The sequence below is a fragment of the Cebus imitator genome, unplaced genomic scaffold (assembly GCF_001604975.1).
Source record: "Cebus imitator isolate Cc_AM_T3 unplaced genomic scaffold, Cebus_imitator-1.0 Scaffold18, whole genome shotgun sequence".
NCBI lineage: Eukaryota > Metazoa > Chordata > Mammalia > Primates > Cebidae > Cebus > Cebus imitator.
Window position 1 is genome coordinate 789019 of NW_016107333.1, and position 23225 is coordinate 812243.

Sequence of the window (23225 nt, forward strand, 5' to 3'; positions counted from 1 at the left end):
ACAGGTGCCTGAAATAGGGACCAGGTAGGCACAGAGCAGCTCAAGGCCAGGCATCATATGCTCCCAAATTCCCATTGGCCACATCTGGTCCCTTGCATTGTCTTCCATAAGGAGGCACTGGCCTGGCCCTGGCAGGAGAGTGAGATGCTCTACTAGGTTCTTGAAAGCCACATCCTGTACCACCTCCCAACCTCACCCCGCATCCTCCTGCCTCCCAGAACAAATATGGCAGTGTCCTCTTTCCTGGGAGAGCCAGGGCTGGTTCCCAGGAATTTACGAGGAGACTCCCCAGAGAGGAATGGCCTCTGCCCTGGTTGCAGGTAAGAGAGAGATTGATCCAGTCTGGCACAGTTTGGTCAGACCTCCCTGCCATCAGTCAGGAGGGCAGGAAAAGAGACCTTCCCAGAACTTGGGCGCTTGAGAAGGGGAGAACAGCTTGGAACAGTAGGAAAGTCACACCTTATACCCAGAGATCCACAACCTAGCACTCTTCCCCAACTCAGAACCATGAGAGAACAACATGCAGGAGAACTATGGGGAAAAGAAAAGACAGAGGTACCAAAAGACCCTCACTATGAAGAAGATGGACAATCAGGAGGAAGAGCTCTCTGAAAACAAGGGCAGGATCCCACATCTAGCAGCCAGGAGGCCTGATGTGTGGTATGATGACAAAGGCCTAATCCTCAGTCTCACCTTGACCCAAGAGGGCAGAGCCCGGCCAGCACAGCCCATCAGGGCTGCAGCATATTCATTCCTCTGAGCACCAGGCCTCCAGGCCCGTGGATGGCTGCCCAGGCTTCAGGAATGGCACCATGTCCGCAAGCCCACAATGAATGCTGCCTGGGCTTTAGGGATGGCCTGAGCGTTACCATTCCAAATATGGCTATTGTAGACAGTGACAGGATAAGCTGTTTAGGGCAGTGAGGGGGATCTAGTCCCTTATATTTAATTGCCCAAAAACTCTCATGAAGAAACAGTCTTTCTTGAGGGGCTCTGAAGTAATGAGGGACCACACATGCCTATGTCTGAACTGTATAAACAGGTCAGCTCTGAGGACTGAGAACCTTCTCGCAGGCCAGGCTTCCTGGTGCCCCAGGCTGAATTCTGAGACCCTTGCTCTGCTCCCTGCCCTGGTAGAGATCTGCCTTCTGCTTTCAGGAAGCCTGCCCTGACCATCCCCTTCCTGGCTTAGTGAGGAGAGCCACACAGCTCTTAAATTCTAACTATGAGGCCCTGGCAGTCTCTCACTCTTTCAGCCTCAGTCTCCCTGCTCAGGAAACTGGAAATTCCTCTTACCTCACATGGTTGCTATGAGGACCCTGCTGGGAAGTGCTGTTAACAGAGAAATCTGGGGACAGCCCACCTGTCTACCTGTGTGCCTAGTGCCACTAACATGTGGCCTACAAAAGCTGGCAGTAGGGGAGACAAATAAGGCCACTTGTCAGGGCTCCACTAGATGCAAACCCAAACTTAGGTGAGAGAAAGTTGGTCCATGAAGAGAAGAATACAAGCAGCTATTTCGCTCTGTTCAAAAAAAGAAGTCTGGCAGGGATGGGGGCATTGTATGGGGAGAAAGGGGATTCTTAGGGAGTTGAATTCAGATAAGCATATGAAGACATGCTGCTTCCTGAGCCTGCAGCACCCCACCTGCACACTCACCAATAGTCTGAGGCATGTGCACCCCCAAAGATCAAGTTTCAAATCCAGGCTCCAAGCATAAAGCTAGGTCTTGGCAAGTCTACAATCTTCTCTGGTTTATCATGAATAAGATGAAAGCTTTCGTAGGAGTAGACCCACCACAGAACCTTACATGTAGGCACACTACTACGCAGACACTCACACAGGAAGGTCAGCCTTGGCCTGCCCTACCTCAGATTCATTTGTGTTTTGTTTTTTTGGGCAGAAGGAAATGTGCCTGCTGCCTGGCACCAGGGGCCAGCTCTAAGCATTGAGGCAAAATGACACAAGACTGAATCTGTAAAATCAAAGCTTGTATGATGGGGCCAGGGAGACTGGGAAGGGGGATGTTCCTTTTCCATCTCGTCCCTCTTCTCCCCTCCTTTCTCACCTCAGGGACAGACTCCTGGCCTAAGACCACAGAGATTAGAGACAAGCAGTTACTTAGAGCAGAGCTGCTTGGCCATGCAGTCCTGGAGAGCAGTCACCTTTTGGACACACCAGTAATAGCAGGTGCTTTCCCTTTAAAAGGAGCCTGTTTCCTCATCTGAGCCACTCTCTGCCCAAGCATTCTGGAAGCTGTGAAACTACACAACCCTCAGGGCCAGCTGAGAACCTGCCTCTGCAGGAGAGTAAGTCCCCACCCTGGGACAGCACCCAATCCACTGAGTGGGGAGACAGGGTGCTGTCAAAGGGACAAGGTGGGCAGCCAGTCTGGTGCCTAGAAAAGGGGGAAGACAGTAACCACAGAGGACCCATCTGTGTGCCTGGCTCTTCTGAAGGTAGGGCTGCTCCCTGTCTTTGACTCCTGCTCCCACCCTGACTCCTCCCAGACATCAGACCAAGCTGTAGGCTTGCGACCAGCTCTCCTGCTGTCCAGTAAAGTGGGATAACCACCCTGTCTGGCCACCAAGGGATGTGCATAAGGGCAGTATTCCTGTTACCTAGGCAGAGTTCCAGGACAGCGGGAACCCTAGGGAAGAGAAAGGCAGGGCTCCTCAGAGCACAACCAGTGAAAGCCAGCCAATCCTGCCTCAGGTGGCAGACACATGGCAGGCCCTAGAAGAGGGAGAAGGAGCCCAACCATCAAATCCAAGACCCTAAATTAGACCCAAGCTTCTTGTTGAAACCTGTGTCCTAGTGTCGTCTGTGCTCAAAAAAGCCACTTCCAAATAGCCCAACAGACAGAGGTCCCCCAAATTTACAAGACTGTTAACCACTCAGCGGTAAAAAGGGTATAGAGGCCGGGCGCGGTGGCTCAAGCCTGTAATCCCAGCACTTTGGGAGGCCGAGGCGGGTGGATCACGAGGTCGAGAGGTCGAGACCATCCTGGTCAACACGGTGAAACCCCGTCTCTACTAAAAAATACAAAAAATTAGCTGGGCATGGTGGTGCGTGCCTGTAATCCCAGCGACTCGGGAAGCTGAGGCAGGAGAATTGCCTGAACCCAGGAGGCGGAGGTTGCGATGAGCCGAGATCGCGCCATTGCACTCCAGCCTGGGTAACAAGAGCGAAACTCTGTCTCAAAAAAAAAAAAAAAAAAGGGTATAGAGAGGTATTATGAACAAAAGCACTGGCAAGGTGTGCAGGAGACCTGGACCCATCTATCCATCTCTCTTATTTTTTTTTTTTTTTTTTTTTTTTGGGGGCGTCCTTCTTTTTTCCCGGTTTGATGGGGTTGGGGCAATCTTGGCTCACCACAACCTCTGCTTTCCAGAGTTCAAATGATTCTCCTACCTCAGCCTCCCAAGTAGCTGGGATTACAGGCATGCACCACCATACCTGGCTAATTTTGTATTTTTAGTAGAGACAGGGTTTCTCCATGTTGGTCTGGCTGGTCTTGAACTCCTGATCTCAGGTGATCCACCCACCTCAGCCTCCCAAAGTGCTGGGATTACAGGAGTGAGCCACCATGCCCAACCTGGACCCATCTCTGTGAGCCTCATTTTCTTCATCTGCAAAATGGAATCACCACTCCTGGCACCTCCTTCCTTGGACTACAGTAAGATGCCAACGAGGTAAGAGATACAAAAGTGATTTAATCAGAAAGGGAAAGGAGGACATACTGAAAATTAAATCCCCTAAATGAGGAAGATATGGCCAAAAAAACCACCAACAAAAGTACCCCAAATTTCTGAACATGAAACATGCTTTCACTGAAAAATTTTTTTTTTGAGACAGAGTCTGGGTGTCTTGCTGTGTTGCCCAGGCTGGAGGTTGCAGTGGTGCTATCTCAGCTCACTGCAACCTCCGCCTCCCAGGTTCAAGCGATTCTCGTACCTCAGCTTCCCAAGCAGCTGGGATTACAGATGCACGCCACCAGCCTGGCTGATTTTTTTATTTTTTTGTAGTAAAGATGGGGTTTTACCATGTTGACCATGCTGCTCTCAAACTCCTGACCTCAAGTGATTCACCTGTCTTGGCCTCCCAAAGTGCTGGGATTACAAGCATGGGCCACCGAGAGGGTTTTCCCTTTATAAGGTACATACATTCTCTCTAGAAGGCTTAGACAAGAGGATCGCTTGAGGCCAGGAGTTCAAGACCAGTCTGGGTAACTGAGCAAGACCCCACCTCTGCAAAAAATTAAAACAAAAAAAAAAAACTTAGCTGGGCATGGTAGCACATGCCTGTAGTCCCGGCACTTGGGAGGCTGAGGCGGGAAAGATCACTTGAGCCCAAGAGTTTGAGGCTGCAGAAGAGTAGCTCTATGAGCTATGATCACAGTACTGTACTCCAGCCTGGGCAACAAAGAGACCCTTTCTCTAAAAAAAAAAAAAACCAAAAACCCAAAAACCCAAAGTGTGTAAGCTAATTGATGTAAATGGCAGCAAAAACCATCCATTTAAACATGCATGGAATAAAGAAATTTTCTAACTTAAAAAAACTGCAACTCATGCTAAACATGAAAGGTCTCTTTAAAATCTAAAGAGCTTGAAAGAGGTAAGTGAAGATTTCCTGGATAGGTTCCTTCCCTTCTGGGGGTTTTTACTATCCCCACCTGTGGGCTGTGGACCCCAGAACTCCTCAAGGCCTGTGAGCCCCGCTCTGCAAAGGGCACTGTAGGAAGGCAGGCAAAGCCCAGCCCTCCTCAAAAGAGTCCAAGTCCAATGAACAAAACATGACCCCAGCCCATGTCTCCCCTCAGCCTTCACACACCTACCTCCTCACTTAAGCCCCAACCAGCCCAGGCCAGGGACATACTAGGTGCCCCCTCCTCTTTTGTGTGTCACCACTTGTCACACCTGCTGGTGTTTCCCTGGTGTATAGGCCACTGGCCTATGAGCTCCTCCAAGGAAGAAAGCACATTTGACTCTTTTCTCCATTCCCTACCAGTCCAACACTGGTAAACCAGTTTCTACATTCCCAAACCCAGGGCCTGGGGAGGCCTCAAGATGTTCAGAGTACTTAAGAGCAAAAGTAAACACATGGGAGTTTGATTCCATAGCTAATTATCTAACTGGCAGCAAAGGCCACAGATGCTCAGAGATGGTACCAGAAAGATGGTATCAAGGATGGCTTCCTGGAATAGGTGGTGCAGTGGGCCACAGAGGCTGTGGGGCTACAACAAACACTGAAAATGCAATGGTTAATGGGGTGACAACGTGAACAGAAAAAGAAGGAACAGGCACAGTTGGGGAGGAATGTGACTCCTGGGGGCCAGTACAGTCTGGAAACTAGCAGGTGCCTACACAAAGATTCCTATAGCCAGTAGGAACCACGGCAAGCTAACATAGCTTTGGGAAAAACCGAATAGTAAAAGCAGCAGGACGCTAAGCACCCACGCCCTGCTGGGCCCTAAGCCAAGACCACCAGGAGATTCAGGAGAATGGTCCCAGGAGTCAGAATATACATGTAGATCTTTCCCAAAATGACCTCTCACCAATCACCCTCTCCACATGTAGCCTGTGGCAAACAGTTGAATCCCTCCCAGTCCCCAACCCCCATACCAAAGAAACTACACAAGTAGGACCCAGGAAGACTGTTAATGGAGCTATGCCTTCTTCCACCAGAGGATACTGAAACACGGACAAAGAAAGGTTCCAACAGAAGTGACTGTCATCCACTTCTGGCTCCCTACCTCAGCCACCCCTTCCCAGGTCCCTATACAACTCCCTATGGGGTAGGACAGGCACTGTACTACAGATCCCCCTTCACAGGGAGCCAGAGGTACAGGGGTTCTGCACCCATCAGGACCACACGGCTTTGGCAGGGTTTTTGCAGCTCTGAAGGAAAAGGATGGAGGTAGCCGAAGAAGAGACAAAGATAGAACCTGGACACAGGTCCGAAGAAAGCCTGATGCAATAATAGCCAGGCCACAAGATGGTCAGCAATTCCCAAGCTGGCTGTGTATGCCCAAAGCCTACGGAAGGAGCTAGAGTTCTCCTCACGTTCTCTTCCTGAGACTGTAACATTCCTCCTCTGCCTCTCTGTAGAAACATATTCACAAATCTGAGGTTTCCCTGAGCACATCTGGCTGCCACCAGAGGAAGGCGAAAGTAGAGGGCTGGGTAGCTATCCATTTCCATTTTACAAACAAGGATCTAGGTTCAGGGACTTCCAGGGTCACAGGGTTATATGGCAAAGGGAAGACGATGGTGGGGCTTACTCTCCTTTCCATTCCTGTGAAGCAGCTGCTTTCAAACCAGATCCGCTGGCAGCAAGTTGGGCAAGCTTGGTCTAGATTCTAGACAAATTTCTTTGAAGCAATGAGGAAATGGAGGGTCCAAAGGGTCTTGTCATGTTCACATGGTGAGTCATGGCAGAGCCGCGGCACTCTCGCAGTGTCCCCACAGCATCTGCTATTCCTGACACTGGGTATACAGAGACACGCAGAGCAACCATAGCCAGCCTTTGTACCATCCAGGCAGACAGCCCTCTTCCCTAAGACTCTAAATTAATCTTACCTATTTCAGAGGTGAGAACAGAATGCCTAAGCTCCAAGGGAGGAAGGGAAAGGAGGTCCCACCCTCTTTGAGAAATCAAAGCTGGAAGAGCACTCAGCAGTCATCTATTCGGTTTATGCATTCATTCCATCATCTGATCAAACATTTATCAGGCATCTATCTACTCCATGTCAGGCCCTGGGCTGGGTCCTAGGGAAACAGAGATCAATAAGGCATTTGAGTTCCTGCCTTTGAGAAAACCCCTGCCTGATGGAGGAAACAGATGGGGAAGCAGATAACTATGAGGTCATGCAAAGACTAGAACAACAGGGAGGTGTCTGTGGTGCTGAGTGTGTGCAGAGCAAAGTCTTGGGAGTGCTCTGTAAAAGGCAGGTCTGGAGGGCTGACAAGCACACATTGGGCAGAGGGGTTCATGGAAACCAAGGCAGAGGTGCAGAAGTCTATTGCGTTCCACAAACAGGGCATTCAGAGTATCATGAATTAACTTTTCTGCACAAGTCCTGAAGATTCTCAAGTCTTCAGAGGTGGCCATGGGTCAGCCTCTGGATCAGGAGTCTTGTGTGTTCCAAACTCTGCCTCCCTTGCAGACTAAGGCTAGCTAAGTTCTTTTTAAATGGCCTATATACGCCAGGCTCCTGGCTACAGGAGAGAGACTGGGACACTCACCAGGGCCATATCTCAGAGATGTCCAGGACCTCAAAAGTCCCTCATAAAATGCCCCCCCTCCACCATAGTATACTCAGGACACTTGGAGAACCAGAGCACTGGGTATAAGTCACTTAAAATTTTTTTCTTTATATTTTATAGAGATGGGGTCTCACTATGTTGCCCAAGCTTGTCTCAAACTCCTGACCTCAAGTGATCCTCTCACCTTGGCCTCCCAAAGTGCTGGGATTATAGGTGTGAGCCACCATGCCTGGCCCATAAGTCACTCTATTGCCAGGCTGGAGTGCAGTGGCACCACCAGGGTTCACTGTAGCCTCTACCTCCCTGGACGCAGATGATCCTCCCACCTCAGCCTCTCAGATAGCTAGAACTACAGGCACACCACCACCCCAGGCTAATTATATTTTTTGCAGAGATGGTATTTTGCCATGTTGCCTAGGCTGTTCTTGAACTCCTGAGCTCAAATGACTCACCAGTCTTGGCCTCCCAAAGTACTGGGATTACAGGCATGAATCACCATGCCTGACCCATAAATCACATATCTATGGTCCTCCTTCCTGATCCCTCGGCAGCAATCAACATGGTTGAACATGCCCTCCCTCTTTGAAGCTCTGCCCTTAATTTCTCCTGCACAACCTCGCCTGGTTTTCTTGCTTCTTTGTGAGCTACGAGCCTACCTACATTTAGCAATGGCCTTGGTCAAGGCTCAGGCCAAGGTCCTCTCTTCTGGTGCTGTCTTCTCCCTCATCAATGCCAGCCATGCCCACAGCTTTAATTACCTCCTATGTAAAGATAATTCACAAATAGGTCTCTAGCCCTGTCCTCTCCTCTTAAGGTTCTGACCCTTCAATTCAGCTGCCTACTCGCTATCTCCACTCTTCATGTCAAAACACCTCAAAGGCAACCCCATAAAACCAAACACTGTCTTTTCTCACCAGAACCCAGGCCTCTTGCCATACCCCTTGGGTCAGCTAAGAGCATCACCATTTAAACAGATGCCCAAACTCCAAACTTCAGAATGATCCTTGACATCTCCTCTTCTCTCACCAGCCCCTGTACACCAGCAGCTGTATTAAGCCCTCTGACAAGTCCTCCTGGCTTTACTATTCAAAATTAACCATACATTCTGAGCACCTACATGAGAAACTAATGTCCTCTTTCTAGGTACTTGGAATACATGTACCTCAAGGGGCTTGAATATGGAAGGAAAAATTAGATATGAGTATTATGCTATAGACAGATTACATTAAATAGAGTCCACAGACAAATACTATGAGAAGCTGAGAAGTAGAAGACGAAGTAGTTACTACCTCTCCTGGGTGGGAAGGGAGGATGAGCAACAGCGGCATCTGGCATCCTAACACTCATTTCTTGCATATTTACTTTGCATAGACATAGCGTAAAGCTCTTGGTAAGATTGCCTTACAAAGATAAAATCTGCCTTATATTTTATCCTTGCTAATAACACTATGAAGTAGGTATTAGGGTCCCCAATTCCCGAGTGAGGAAAGTGAGCACAAAGAGGTTAATTAACTTACCTAAGGCAGCAGTTGGTAAGGGGCACAGCCAACAATATTTCAAAGCGAAGACTGCCCGTAACCTAGCCTTGTGCTCTGTAATGCCTCAAAATCATTGTTGGAAGTGGCCAAGCAGGGCCAGCACAGACAAAAGGGGAAGATGGAAAGGATTCCAGGTTGCATCATGCACTCTTGCTTCACAGTATTCATTACAGTAGTAACCATATATGAATTTTAAGGCTGTCTGTCTTCCCCACTAAAGTGCAAACTCCTTCAGAGACTGCACCATGTCTGTCATCTTCAATGCCCCAAGCCTACCAGGAACTTAATAAGGTTTTGGGGGCCTTATTCAAGAAAAATATAATGAAGGCATCACTGCTACACAACCTGTTCCTGCTCTCTAGATAAATGAGGCCCTCCTCACTACAGCCCAGCATATCTACAAGTCTCTCTCTGTTGCTCTGTCTCTGCAGAGCCCCCTCTCACAAGGGAGAGGAAATGGAACAGATTGAGAGAAGAAAGAAAAATCTGGGGTCTCCCTCCTACAAGGAAATAATAGGGACCTAGGACTCCTGGTGGTGGGGGAAATGTCAGAGCAATAGAGGATGAGGCAGGGAGACAAGCGGGAAAGGGAGAATGGAGGCCTTCCCCTCTGCCACTCCCTGAACCCCATGATGTCTCACCACCCCAACCTTGGCTTCTGCTTTTTTGCTTTCTGGTTGCTGCCATCCCTTGGACAGTAAATGTGGGTTTAGTTCTTAAGCCTCCAACACAGAGTAAATCTGTGGGGTTGGAGGCATTCTAAATAATGACTGGAAGTCATCAGGTCAGAGGCCTGCTTGCTGAGACATCCTGCTTCAGCAGAACCCACCAGGCTCTCCCATTTTAGAGCTGTTTGACCCAGCTGCCACAGCATCTGGCCACACTCTCTCTGGGCCATGCCAGCCCAAGTCAAGCCACTCTCCTGTCCCCTTTTTGCTTACTGGAAAACAGGGCCCCAGAGAGTGATCTAGTCTCTGACCTCACTCCAAGGAGCCAGGGATCTCATTCACTCACTGCCTGCCCAGAAGGCCCAGCTTAAATTCTTCCTCTTTTTTTTGAGACAGAGTCTTGCTCTCTTTCCCAGGCTGGAGAGCAGTGGCACGATCTCGGCTCCCTACAGCCTCTGTCTCCCAAGTTCAAGCAATTCGCTGCTTCAGCCTCCTGACTAGCTGGGATTACAGGTGCCTGCCAAAACGCCCAGCTAATTTATTTTTAGTAGAGACATGGTTTCACCATCTCGGCCAGGCTGGTCTTGAACTCGTGACCTCAGGATCCACCCGCCTCAGCCTCCCAAAGTGCTGGGATTACAGGCTTGAGTCATTGTGCCCAGCCCAGCTTAAATTCTTTGAACTTACCTCCCCTACTAAGAGAGATGGCTACCTTGGATTTCCTTTTCCCAAGCTGGAGCTGAACAACGTATAGTTCTACCTGCTTAGGACAACTGCTCATCCCACCTATACTAGCACACATCCTTGTATGGAACTTCATGCTTCCAGTGTAGACCAATTCTCAGGCTAGGACCAAACCATCCTCTTGGGATCAGTCTGGCAACCGGCATTCTGTTCTCACTGGAGAGAATGTTCTGTGTTTCACTGCGGGCCTCAAAAGGCCCTCAGCAGAATCCTTAACAAAGTGACCTTTGTTACCTTTCCTAACCTCCTTAATGGGTATGCTGAGAACTCCCAAGAAAGGCCATAGTCCCAGTTAGGACAGACAAGCTAACACAGGCACATTATACTCAATTACTGAAGGTGGAGGAAGTGAGTAGGGCAGCAAGGGGAAGCTGCCTCCAAACAGCTGGTGGACCATGAGGCAGAACAGGGAGACCATAAAGTGGGTCTTCAACGCCTCAGAGAAGGACCATCACTCCTGCCTCCATCACTGCCCAACCTCCCAACTAAGGGAACAGAATTGTACCTCTTAGTTCACCTCCTGCCCCCAAGTAAGCTGAGAAACCTGTGGGACCTATGGCCAACTGGAGCTCTCCTTCACTCCTTTCTAGGATTAGTCACCCTGTGAACTCAGGCCCACACTCTCTGGGCCTTAGGCTGAAGTCAAGGTGGGGTTGGAATTCTCCCACTACACATCCACACTTACACAGCCAGAACAGTGTGGTCAATACCCAACTTCTACCACGGGCAAGGCCAAGCCAAGGACATTATAATCCAGGCTCATGCCCTCAACAATCATTTCCCTCAGGACATTTTAACTCAACCATATCCCCAGGTGTCCAAGAAAACAGGAAGCCAACCTCAAAGTGAACTCCCCACCTGTGCCAAGGAAGAAGTAAACACAAACCAACAAGTGGTCAAACTCACCAGGGCCCAACCCCTTACCAGTCTGGCCAGCTGTTCACTGTCAAGGCCCAGAACATCAGTGAGACTGCCCACTCTCCACTGTGCCCACGCCTTCCTGCCTTGCACCCAGGCCCCTCACAGCCTTTGTACAGATCCTTTACCCAACACCTGTGTGCCAGTTGGCAAGTAGAGGGAACCCAGGGGGCAGGATGGGCTGCTACAGAGAGAAAAGCGATTCTGTCTGGGCCCTAGAGCTCAGCCTACAGCACTTTAGGCACAGCTGTCTCCTGCCAGCCCTGGGCCTTAGTGGTTTTCTACATGGTCCAGATTGCAAGCTTCCCAGGATCAAGGACTGGGTAATCTCCTTTTCTTGCTTCCTAACTCTAGTCTCCTCTGTGCAAGGCCTGGGCTCAGTAAAGAGATGCCAGTCTTCTGCAGAACGCCCCGCCCCATTTACTCTGCATCCTGAGTCTTGCTGAAGCCAGGGCCACCGGCCAACACCAGGAAGGGCCAGGGCCGGAAGGAAGCAGCAGAGCCTATACACAAAGCCTACATGTGGACTATAAAAAGGAGATCCTCCCTGCCTCCCCCAGGATGGGCCCGGTTCCTAGGAGGTAAAGAGTGGGGAGAAAGCTAGGACTTAAGCCTGGGCACAAAGCCACTGCAGCCTCTCAAAAGCTAGCCAAGTACTACCTCAAAAGGAACTAGTCTTGCAAGGAGGGGTAGGAGAATATTAAGGGCTTAGCCAGGAATGCAAGTAGAGACTCTCCAAGTCCCATCTCTTGGGACCATGGCATATCATAAGGCAACCAACTCCATTGTCCCTACTGCTTCTTCCCTGAAACTACATTATATTCTGGGACCAACCCCTTCTCACACTTCTTTCCCTACTCTCTGAGGCTGAGAACACCCCTTAGAGGCCTCTAGGTGCCCATATTTCCCACTTTCTCTGAAGACTCCAGCACACTCATGGAGCAGAGCAAAGTTCTGGGAAGCAGCTGTGATGAGTGGCAGAAGTAGCGAGACATTCCAACTCTGGGCGGCAGCAGGGCACTGTGGCCACAACATAGTAGGCTCAGTGAGCACCTCAAGTAGGGGCATGGGTCAGTGGGGAAGGTACAGCTATGGCAGGGAGATGACAATTAGGTAAGGGCCACACAAAGATACCTATTTCAAAGATGTCAGCCAAGGCAGTCTTTTGACCCACATGGGCAGCACTCTTACCACAACAGCAAACCCACACTCACCACACCCATCCCAAGTCATGAAAATTCATTCCTTCTCAACCTCCATTATTTTAAATCCCTCTCCAGCCTACTCTGCCCAGGGTGTTCAGGCTCTGTACTAGAGGCCGTGCCCAGAACCACTGAGGCCACTCTCCAGGGACAGTGATGTAGGTTAGCACACATAGCAGATAGGGGAAATCAACCTTTGTTGTTGCCAGTCATTGATATGTGAGCATCATTTGTTATCACAGCACATCTTCAGCTATCCTGACAGAGCAGCTTCTTATTTCCTTCATAGAACTCATCAAATTCTGTAAGTATTTTATTTGTCTGGCTCTCTCTCTCCTTTCTGGGTATATCTACATATGTTACCTTTTCTAACCTCCTTACCTTTCTAATCTTATGTCCACTACTGGACTCCACAGTGCTTGGCGCAGTTAGCAAATGCCAGAGTCTAAAGCCAGGGAAGCACAAGTAGTGTCTCACTTATTCAATGAGTCACTGAAGCCCAAGAAAGCAGTTTTTTGGGGGTTTTTTAAGGAGAGTAGATATGGTGAAATGGAACATGAACCAGGCTAGAGATCTACTGCCACCCTGAACAAGTCAGAGGCTGGAGCAATCGCGTCCAGCTCAGTGTGCCCAACACACAGTAGCAAGGCCCACAATAAATGTATGACAAATTAAGGAGCACATGAATGAATGCATGCTCTTGAGATGTCACAGAGAATCCTGGAGAGGCCCTTCTCAGGACATTTGGGGCATGGAGCCCTAGGTTCCAATGTTCTGCAGAAGCATAGGCAAAAGTTTCACCACAAACCAGCACGTCAAGAGGGTGAGGCTCTTCTGTGCCCTGCCCCCAATCAGCAGCTACATTCACCTCCACGTAGGAGTGTAGGAAAGGTCTGCGTAGGCCAAGCATCTTGACATGGGTGTTGTGGCAAGGATGAGTACGGAAGGGTTTTGAAATTGAGGCAATGAGTCCAGCTTGTCCACAGATGGAAGCCTAGGCTGGTCAAACACATGTGGTCAGAGGGCAGAAAAACAAAAAATAACCCTCTGGTCCTATACAACAGTCCATCTTACTATCATTTTCCCCAGAGTAGGCGAATAAACTATAGTGGGAATCAGAAATCCTAGGATCTACTATGAACATGATATGTGACCTTACCCTTAGTGCCTTGGTTTTCTCCTCTGTAAGAGAGGAATAGTAACTCCTACCCTCCATAGATTCATGGAGCTGCTGTGAAGTTCAAATAATATAACAAGTGAGAAAATGTTCCATGAACTCCCAATATGCTATACAAATTCTAGAGTTTTTTGATGCCCCAGTCTTCTGTGTACAGACTCAGGGAAGGAACACAGAAAGCAAGTAGGAAACAGACTCCTATCCCAGGTTGTTGGAACAGCCAACTTGTGGCTAATTGGTGGAAAGAACTGGAGTTCTGTAGTTAACAAAGATGACAGTAAAGGAAATGAATACTACTAAGTGCCCACTAAGTGCCAAAAGTTGTGCTAGGTGCTTTTCACATAAAATCTCTTACTCTCATATACAATCTCCCTTATTATTAATATACAGCTCTGTGAGGAGAAATTACTTTTACAGCTAAAGATTAACTTCAGACAGGGAAAAGGAATCTGCCCAAGGTCACAGTAGGAGCTGAGACCTGAACCTAAATCTGACCAGCTCTAGCCACAAATCTCCAGGCACTACAGCTCAATTACCAGCAAAATGGGACTGACTATCTGGTCAATGGTGGCCCGAAGCCACTTCTCACCTATGGCTCCACCTTGAGTCTTGCCACCTGTAAACATGCTGCTCTCAGAGATTCCCTCCAAGGAAGCAATGGTCCCATGCTCCTCTGAACAAGACACTCTACAAGGGGCACCAGAACATTCCCATCGTCCTATCCCACATCCATCTCTCCTAGGACTTTCCTCAAAGTCTGCAGTGACTTCTCTAGTTCTAACAAAGCAAGTGGAGAGGGGGAAAAAATCGGTCTCCTAATATCAGGCTTTTACAATCTCAGGCCTCACTTCTTCCCTCCAACTTACCATCTGTGGTCTCCTTGAAGCACGTCCCACAGGAAAAGGCACAGAGTAAGAAGAGATGCTGTGAGTTAGCGGAGACTGACACAGAACATGACAGCAGAGGCAGGCTCTACCACATCGAGGTTGTGGCATTAGAGCACTTTCTGGAAGACAAGGTCTCTCCAGATAGCGTCCTGGGCTAGGCATTTAGAAATAGGAAAATATCATACCTTCACTCTACAGAAAGGGTTACCACCCAAAGCAGCTGCTTCCAGCCAACTCCTCTGTCTCCCTGCAAAAACCAGTAGTGGGAAAGAGGCCTGACAATAGAGGGATTGCTGAGAGCTGCAAGAGAGGATGGGCAGGCCCCCCTGCCTCTGAATCAAAGGGCTTGGTGGCCAGGCACCAGCCCCTTAGGACAACAGGTGCATTCACTCTCCTCCCGCCAGGTCCTCCTGGGAACTTAATCCTCATCTCTGTCCTGTCAGAGCTCCTAAATAGTAAGCACTTACATTGTGCCACACTCCATGCTAAGCACTTTATACAGATTCTTATCCAATCTTCACAAAAACTTATGAAATAAATGACATTTGATACTATCCCCTTTTTACAGATAAGCAGCCCAGAGAGGTAAAGTCATACGCTTTAAGGTCACAGAGCAAGTAAGCTACACAATAGGATTTTAATTCAGGCAGAGTCTAGGGCCCAAATGCTTAACTACTAAGCTCTGTCTCACCCCTCAAGACCCAGCCCTTCTCCCATTTACCACCATAGCATCTCCACCCTGCCTCAGCAAGAAGGTCTTGTCTGGGTCCTCAACAGCTCTATCCTGCAAATTGCACTAGCTCACTGGCCTCCCTCCCCAACACTTGCTTGACAAACCGCTGTCACTGTGGTCTCCCAGACAGAGGCAAGTCAGTCCCACTGCAGCCTCTGCTGACTCCCGCTGCCTACAAGACTGAGTGTAATTGCTGGGCACGGCACACCAGGGCTATCCGTAAGCTGTCTCCAACCAGTCCCAGCCTCCTCTCTACCACACCAAATCTGTTCCCTACCCATGCATGGAGTGATTCCCAGTTCCTGAGCCTTAGCACAGGCAGGTACCTCAATAATTCGAGGCCCACCTCAAAGGTCACTTCTCCTTTGATGTCTTCCTGGCAGAGCTCCTCACAGTTCTTGGTAGGGGCCTTTATATTATGGTATGTAATACACACGGTTATAATCACATGCCTCTACATCTGTCTCTTCCAAGAGTTCTTCAATGGCACAAAGCATTTCTCAATAAACTTTTGAATCTTTGGTGCCTAGCACTGGGCAAATTGGAGCTGTAATAATACTTATTGCAAATATTAATAAATAACCCTCTTGGAATGAGGGTTATTTATTAATATTTATACCCAAATTTAATATTAATTAATATTAATACCCAAAGCAAAGCTCGTAGTCAAGATCTCTGAACTCCAACTGAAACCTATGCATTTGTATAAACATACACACAGAGTCTAGAGAGAAGCTGGAGGTGTTGTGGGTCCCAGGGTTGGGTGAGCTCAGGTTCTCCAGCTATCTGAGAAGCAGGCCCTTTTCCTAGGTTCACAGGAAACAGAAAATCCCAGCTGGGCGGGAGGCCTGGAAATCCACACATGGGGCAAGCCTGGGATGCTGAGAAAACACTAAAAGGTCTGACTTCCCTTGGAAAAAACTACATTCAGACAGGAAACACACAGGCAGGGATGGCTAGCTCTGGAGATCCGGACATGTGCTCTTGCCCCTCTCCCACTGGGAGTAACCAGCCAGTACAAAGAAAACCCTTGATGACACTGGCCTGGGCCTGCCCTCTCCCGTGCTGTGGGACAGCCCTCGGAACCGGCCTCCCGGTCTGGTCCACTCCCCAGTCACAGGGGTCAAGCCGCAGCCAGCTGGTTCCACTACCACCTCGCTTCTGAGTCCGCTTGCCTCATCAAGGTGGTTAGCTGTTTTCGTCTGCCACCTTCACCCCCTTCATCAAAGATACTGCCCACAAATGTCATTGCCTGTTTTCATTTCCCTAAAACCAAGGACCCATACTCATTCACCTCAGAGGGCCTGGCATCTAGTAAAGTTATCTAGTGCAGAATTAGTCCACGATAGAAGCCTGGGGCCCCAAAAGTCCCCATGGATATGCTCTGCCAGTATCCACAGAGTACCTCCATGGAGTTTCTTTTCTTGAGACAGTTTCACTCTTATTGCCCAGGCTAGAGTGCAATGGTGCGATCTTGGCTCACTGCAACCTCCACCTCCCGGGTTCAAGCAATTCTGCCTCAGCCTCCCGAGTAGCTGGGATTACGGGCATGCGCCACCACGCCTGGCTCATTTTTGTAGTTTTTTTTCAGTAGAGGCAGGGCTTCCTGAGTATCTGGGATTATAGGTGTGTGCCACCATGCCCAGCCTTTTTTTTTTGTATTTTTAGTAGAGACAGGGTTTCACCATGCTGGTCAGGCTGGTCTCGAACTCCCAACCTTCAGGTGATCCACCCACCTTGGCTTTCCAAAGTGCTGGGATTACAGGCGTGAGCCACCACACCTCACTGGCTCCACACTTTTTCTTCTGTTGTCTTCTGGGTTGATATGGTTCAGACCAGTGTTTAATGAGGTTGTCCGTTGAGGTTCTTTATGGGCCCAATAAAGAAACTTAATGGGCTGGGTGCAGTGGCTCATGCCTGTAATCCCAGCACTTTGGGGGGCCAAGGTGGGTGGATCACAAGGTCAGGAGTTTGAGATCAGCCTGGCCAGCATGGTGAAACCCTGTCTCTACTAAAAATACAAAAAAAAAAGGCTGGGCATGGTGGCACACACCTATAATCCCAGATACTCAGGAAGCCGCGGCAGGAGAATTGCTTGAACCAGGAGGTGGAGGTTGCAGTGAGCCAAGATTGCGCCACTGCACTGCAGCCTGGGCAAGATAGCAAGATTCGGTCTCAAAAAGAAAGAAATCAATGAGGGGGGAAAAAAAAAGCAACAAATTAAAAAGAAAAATGAACCAAGCACATGAAAGATTCGGTCTCAAAAAAAAAAAAAAGAGAGAGAGAAAGTGTGGAGCCAGAGCCTAGAGAGGCTGAGGCTGTCTTGGGATACAAGAGCCGAAGTGGTCTTTGCCCTGTAATGCATGGTCTCAGCACAAAGGTTTCTCACAGAGGATCGATGTGGGCCACAGGGAATGTGAGCTTGCATTTGCCAGTCAGCCACTGATTAAGAGAGCTTGGCCCAGCTGAGACCCTGGCACACACCAACACTTACCACCTTGGGCACAAACCATTCTCCATTTCCATTTCCTCATCTGTAAAATGGGATGAAAGGTCTCTAAAACACTAAGCTGGAATTCTACATAACTGCATTTTATTCGTTTGTCAGTATCTGCAACATAAAAGGCTAAACACCAACCTGGTTCCTGTCATACCACCAGGACAACCAAACTTGTCAGCACTTAAGCACTTCCCCACTCTGCTTTTGAGCCAAATGACCACTCTAGAAATCAGAAGTGTCGGTTCCATTTCACAAGTGCTGATAAAAGAGGGCACAGAGTCAGGGTAGGAGAAGGTCTTACTTATGAATGCTGTAAACCTCATTAAACCACACTGTCTTTCCCTCAGGTCCACCAACAACCTGAAGGTAGCACAGTGTCTCTCTCTTTGGCCAAGCTTCAGGCACTGCTGGTACGCTGGCAGCGTCAGCAGTAAAGGCCAGACACCTGAGGCACTTGGGCAAGAGTCCAGGTGGCAGAAAACCCGGCTGGCAGTCCAACCTCCTCAGAGGCCTCAGGGATCATCAGAACCCACCAACAAAGAGAGCCCACGAATGGGTAGAAGCAGGGCAGGGCTTCAGGGGAAGCCTCCATTAGTAAAGTCTGAACACAGAAGCGCTGACTAGACTTTTCATCCAGGCTCCTTTCAATCTGGGTTCTCAAAACCAAAGAGCCATGGTCCTCCTACATTCTCTATCTGCCAAATCCCAGCTGATGGGATCACTGAATGTGTACACCTCTGGCTGACCCACCTGCTCACCCCTGGGTAGGGGGTGATCAGGTCCTCTGTATGCCTGGCTCCATCCCCCAAAGACCTGAGACATGATAGATCATCCCCTCTCCACATCCCTCTTTTCTGCTTAGGTCCCAACTTACAAACAAGAAAGGTCACACCCAGGAGTCAAATGTGTAAAACTCCAAACACTTTCTCTACAGAAAAACTGTTCTACATGGTGGGTGGGTGAGTGGGCACATGGGTTGGAGCAAAACAAAACCATTTCCTGCCTTTTTCTGAGTAGCAATCTAAGTGAAATGTGAATATGGTTACCATCCTCCTCCCTTCCTGCACCTTCACCCTCACCTACAGCCACACCTCACCCCTTCACCATTCCCAGTCCAGGGTCTTGAAGGGCAGCCATGGTCTATTGTTATTAATAACAGCTCACATTTATTAAACATTTATGTATCAGACAATGCCAGATGTTTTACATGAATTGTCTCATTTAATCCCTGGAGCAACCATACAGAGTGGATATATTATTACCCCCATTTTACAGATGAGGAAATCAATGCTCAGAGAAGGTCTGGCTGGGAAACATACAATGAATATATGGGCTTCAAATCCAGACTGGCCATCAAACACTGTGCTACATTTTTTGCCTGCTGATAATATGCATGGTTTAAAATGCAGTCAGTTACCCAGGAGATCTCGGAGAACTTCCATCCAGTGCCACCGACTCAACATAGCATAGACAGCAAGGAAGGGGACTGTGCCTGGAGTCTGATGCCTGAGTAATGTTCCCAGAGTTATCTCAGTTCTTTGCAGTTATCTATCCTTCCTTCACTTTGGAATCCACAGGCTCTCAAGTCACTAAAATGTTCTCCCAATGGCTGACAGGGTCAGTGAGGGCACTGAGGAAGGCGGCTGCCATTTCTAAGTTGAGCAGCTGTGTTAGATCTGTGTCAGATCTGGAGTTTGTAGCCGAGGATGGCTGCCTCACCACAAGACCTTCCTTCCTCCCAATCTCCTCGCCCATCTACACACATGCACACCATACCCAAGGTTTGTGGGACCCCCCCCTTGGGGTGTCACTTCCTGAACCCCTCCTTCACACAGACCTGGTTCTGAGCCTGGGTCTCTCTAACCCGTCTCCGGGGGGTCCCTGCAAGAAGCAACCCAGTCTGGAGTTGCAGACACACCATCTCTTCACACTGACGAGGGGAATGGAGGGCTGAGCAGAGTGCCCATCCGGCCACAGCACAGGCACACAATAAGTGGAACAACTCTGAAAAATCTGGGGTTTTTCAAAATCCCCCAATTCCCTCCTCCCACTAAAGGTCAGCACAAAAGCAGCCAAGCTCAGGCCTGGGAAGGCGAAAAGGCAGGAAACCAAGAGCTCCAGCTCCCTGATGCCACCAGACAGAGGACAAAGGGCTACACTCCAAACTGGCTGCACTCTTGAGAAGAGTACCTGACTCCAAGGCACTGGGGCAGGCCTTTAGGGGCTCATCTCCTGGGAAAGTGCTTCCCAGGACAAGGGGAGTCCCTGCCCTGGCTTTGGGTGTCCGCCCACCCACACAGGCCTCCAAAACTCAGCTTTGGGACAAAAGTAGCAGCAAAAAAAATAAAAATAAATAATAATAAACCAGCCACTGCCTTCTCTCAGGTTTCTCCAAACCAAACAAGATCACCTTCCTCCCTCTCCCCGAGAGGGAGATGAGTAGGCCCGGCTCTGCTCCAAGACCAGCCCTACCCCAACATCTGCCTAAGTTCTATTTAGGAAACCCAAAGATTCCTTTGCAAATAAGAGCCCAGCCTGGGGGCCCAGAGAGTTTCACAGACCGCTCTTTCTGGAGAAAGAGTGGTGGACGGGGACCGTCTGGTCAGGCCCCAAGTTCCCCGGCTGGGTGGGGGCCGCTGCCTTGGCTCCCCTCGCCGACGCCGCCACCACTCCCAGTGGCTGGGGGACCTGATGCCGGCACCGCGGGTCTCCAGCCCCCGAGGATTTTTAGGCCTCAGGATAAAGTGCCTGGAACACTCCCCCACAGCTGGGGGAGGGGGTGTCCTGTCAGGTGACCGAGGACCCGGATGCCCCCCGCCCCCAGTGACCACCCGAGACGAAGCGGGGGCGGGGCCCGGAGGGGGTGGAGGAGGGCCGGAAAGTTTGCCCAAGTCTCTTGGGCGGCCGACCGGGACGCAGGCGGACTGGCCCGGCCCCCACCACCTCTGCTTGGGGCGGGCCCAGGCGGGAAGGGGGCGCACTTACTGGCCCCCTCGATCTTGTCGGCGCCCCGGCTCCACGTGATCTGGCGCGTCTCCAGCTTGACCTGGAAGGTCTTCCGCTCGGGTCGCTGCGACTTCTTAGAGTAGAACAAAGTCATGACGGTGCCCACCTCGAGGCTGCGGCAGAGGTGCAGCACCTCTGCGTCCGAGGGCGCGCCAGGCCCGCAGCCGTTGGCGCAGGGGGACGCGGCGCCCGCCATGGCTCCGACGCTGGGGGCGACGGTGGCGCAGGCTGGGACGGCCCGGGAGCAGGCGGCAGCCGAGGTTGGGGCAGAGACTGAGGCGGCCGACGAGCGGGACCCGGCGGCAGCTCCTGCAGGCGGACAGGGGCGGGGCCTGAGCGCCGCGGGGCGGGGCGGCCCTGAGGCCCCGCCCCGCTAGCGCGCCGGGAACAAAGACGCCCGCGCACCCGTGGGGAGGACCCCCGCCCGCCGGCCCGTCGCGCCTGCGCCCCGCGACCCCCAGACAGGCCGCAGGCAGGGCCGGGGGTGGGGGCACGATGGCGACGGGAGCGCGTGCCGTTCCCGGTCGACCCACCCAACCCTCAGTCCCGCAGGGCTTCCTCACGCGGCCCCGGACACAGCCCGGCGGCCACGACCGGCCCCGTCACGCACGGCAGCCCCGCCCACAGGCCGCAGGCCCGGCGGCCGGCGCGTCAGTCAGGCGCATTCGCACGGGCGGCCGCCAGCCCGCGGTTCTGCACAGACGCAGCCCCCGCGTCCCGAACACCGCCCATGCAGCGACCGGGATGGGACGTGAGGGGGTGGCGCGCTCCCCGGGCATGCCTGGCCAAACCCAGTTACCTGGGCGGGCTTCCCAGCGAAGGGAGCCAGGCCGGGCCGCTCACACCGGCGGCGGCGGCGGCGGCGGCGGCGGCGGGTCCTCCGCGCGCCCTCTCCTGGGAGGGGCGGGGGCGGGGCCGCCTGCGGATTGGCCGCTGGCATTGATGGACAGCCGGCCTGTCCCGCCCCCTCCCCCTGGTAGCGCGGGGTTGGCCCGCAGGCAGCTCTTGCGACGGCCTGGCCCACGTCTGTCTGTTCTGCCCCTGCTGCCAGGGTGTCCTTCAGTGGTCCTCTCGTTCGGAGAGTTCCCCCAAGCGTGAGCACCTCTTGTAGGGCCTTTAGATTCGCGGCCGCGCTGTCCAGCGGCCTGACCTGCAGCTCCCAGGGCCTTGGTGTCTGTCCCTCGCATGAGCCGCTGCTCGCCCCACTCACGCTCGGCCCCCATGAGCAGGACTTGGGTCCGATCCGGGGCGCGGGCTCAGACCCTACACCACAGCGTCCCTCCTGCAAATGCTCTCCTGAACTTTGATTTTCCCCGCCTTGCCTTCCTTCCTTCCTGTGACCGCTGCCTCTCGATCTCAGAAGCTTCTGTTCCCCTGCACTCAGTGCTAGGTCAGATCCCAAGGCTACCTGATCTTTAACCCTGGCTTTACCCACTACAAAGGCACCGGTGACTCCAAACCTGTAGCTCCCCTACGTTCCACATCCCCGCTTAGGCGACTGACCTTCCCTCCCTAAAGTTTCCTTCCACAGTCTTCACTTTATCAGAACGTGGCGCTAAACTCCTCTACGTTGCAAGGCCAAAAACCGTGCAGATAACCGATTCATCCCTCTGCCTCACCTCCAATCCATCAAGACCTGTTCACTCAACCCACAAGCTGAAGGCCTCATCTCCTGTCACCCAGACTATTTATTCTATTTGGTCTTGCCTGGATCTATTCTCCATGCTTTAAAATTTTTAAATGAAATTAAATCATGATCCGCTACATCCAGCCTAAAGCCCTCCATGAATTCCCATTGCGCCTAAAATCCACACTCCCTGCTTGGCCCAGCAGGTTCTATAGGACCGGTTTCATCTCTCACAGGTGACCCTTCACTCTCCAGTCTCCAGCAACAAGGCCTTTTTCTGGTTATGGAATAATTCGTACTGTCTTTCTGAGGCCATTCTTGAAACTCACCCCTGCAATCTATCTACTCCTGTCAGCACCACCAAAATTGAGGACACCCACGGTCACGGTGGAGCCTGTCTGACATGTTGAGCCAGGCGGTGGGTCGGCTGCCAGACGCAGCAGGACAACTTACTGCATTTCAGAGGTGAGAAGCCAAACAGAGCTTCCAGCTGATGCCAGAGAAAGAGCCAGGCTTCCTGGGATTTGTGAGATGGTAGGACTAGACTGGAGTTTGTAAGTGTGTAAGAGTGTGTACTCAGGCAACCCACCCAGCTGGATAGTGACCTGGGGCTGCTGCCTCTGACTTTGTCTTCCTGTAGTGGCAACTTGTGTGTTCTGTTGATTTCCTCAAGTTCGTCCTCTAAGCAGCTCAGAATTCAGCATGACATGGAGACACTGCCCTAGCCAGCTTCTGTGGCATAAGGAGCTGTGGGGTAGCTGAGATGAACTGCCGCCTAGTGGCAGGCCTTTATCGGGGCAGTTGGGAGCTAGCGCGGACCACGTGCCTCGCCGGGTGCTGAAGGCATGCAGCTGATCCTCATAATTATCCTCCAATCAGGAAGGATGGTCCCCAATTTACTGGTGAGGAAACAGAGATTCGTAGAAGTTCTACAACTTTCCCCAAAGCCACATAACT

General features: G+C 51.1%; 1 protein-coding gene across 1 annotated transcript in view; it reads right to left on the reverse strand.

Annotated features, from left to right (window-relative positions):
- Positions 1 to 21533, reverse strand: part of PLCG1 (phospholipase C gamma 1) — a 40717-nt gene extending 19184 nt beyond the window's left edge. The window contains exons 1-2 of the mRNA XM_017511900.2: positions 21441 to 21533; positions 20621 to 20950 (exon numbers count right to left, since the gene is read on the reverse strand). Of these exons, the coding sequence (XP_017367389.1) occupies positions 20621 to 20837 (217 nt within the window). The 5' untranslated portion in view covers positions 20838 to 20950; positions 21441 to 21533. The remainder of the gene's footprint in view (positions 1 to 20620; positions 20951 to 21440) is intronic.
- Positions 21534 to 23225: the final 1692 nt, after the last annotated feature.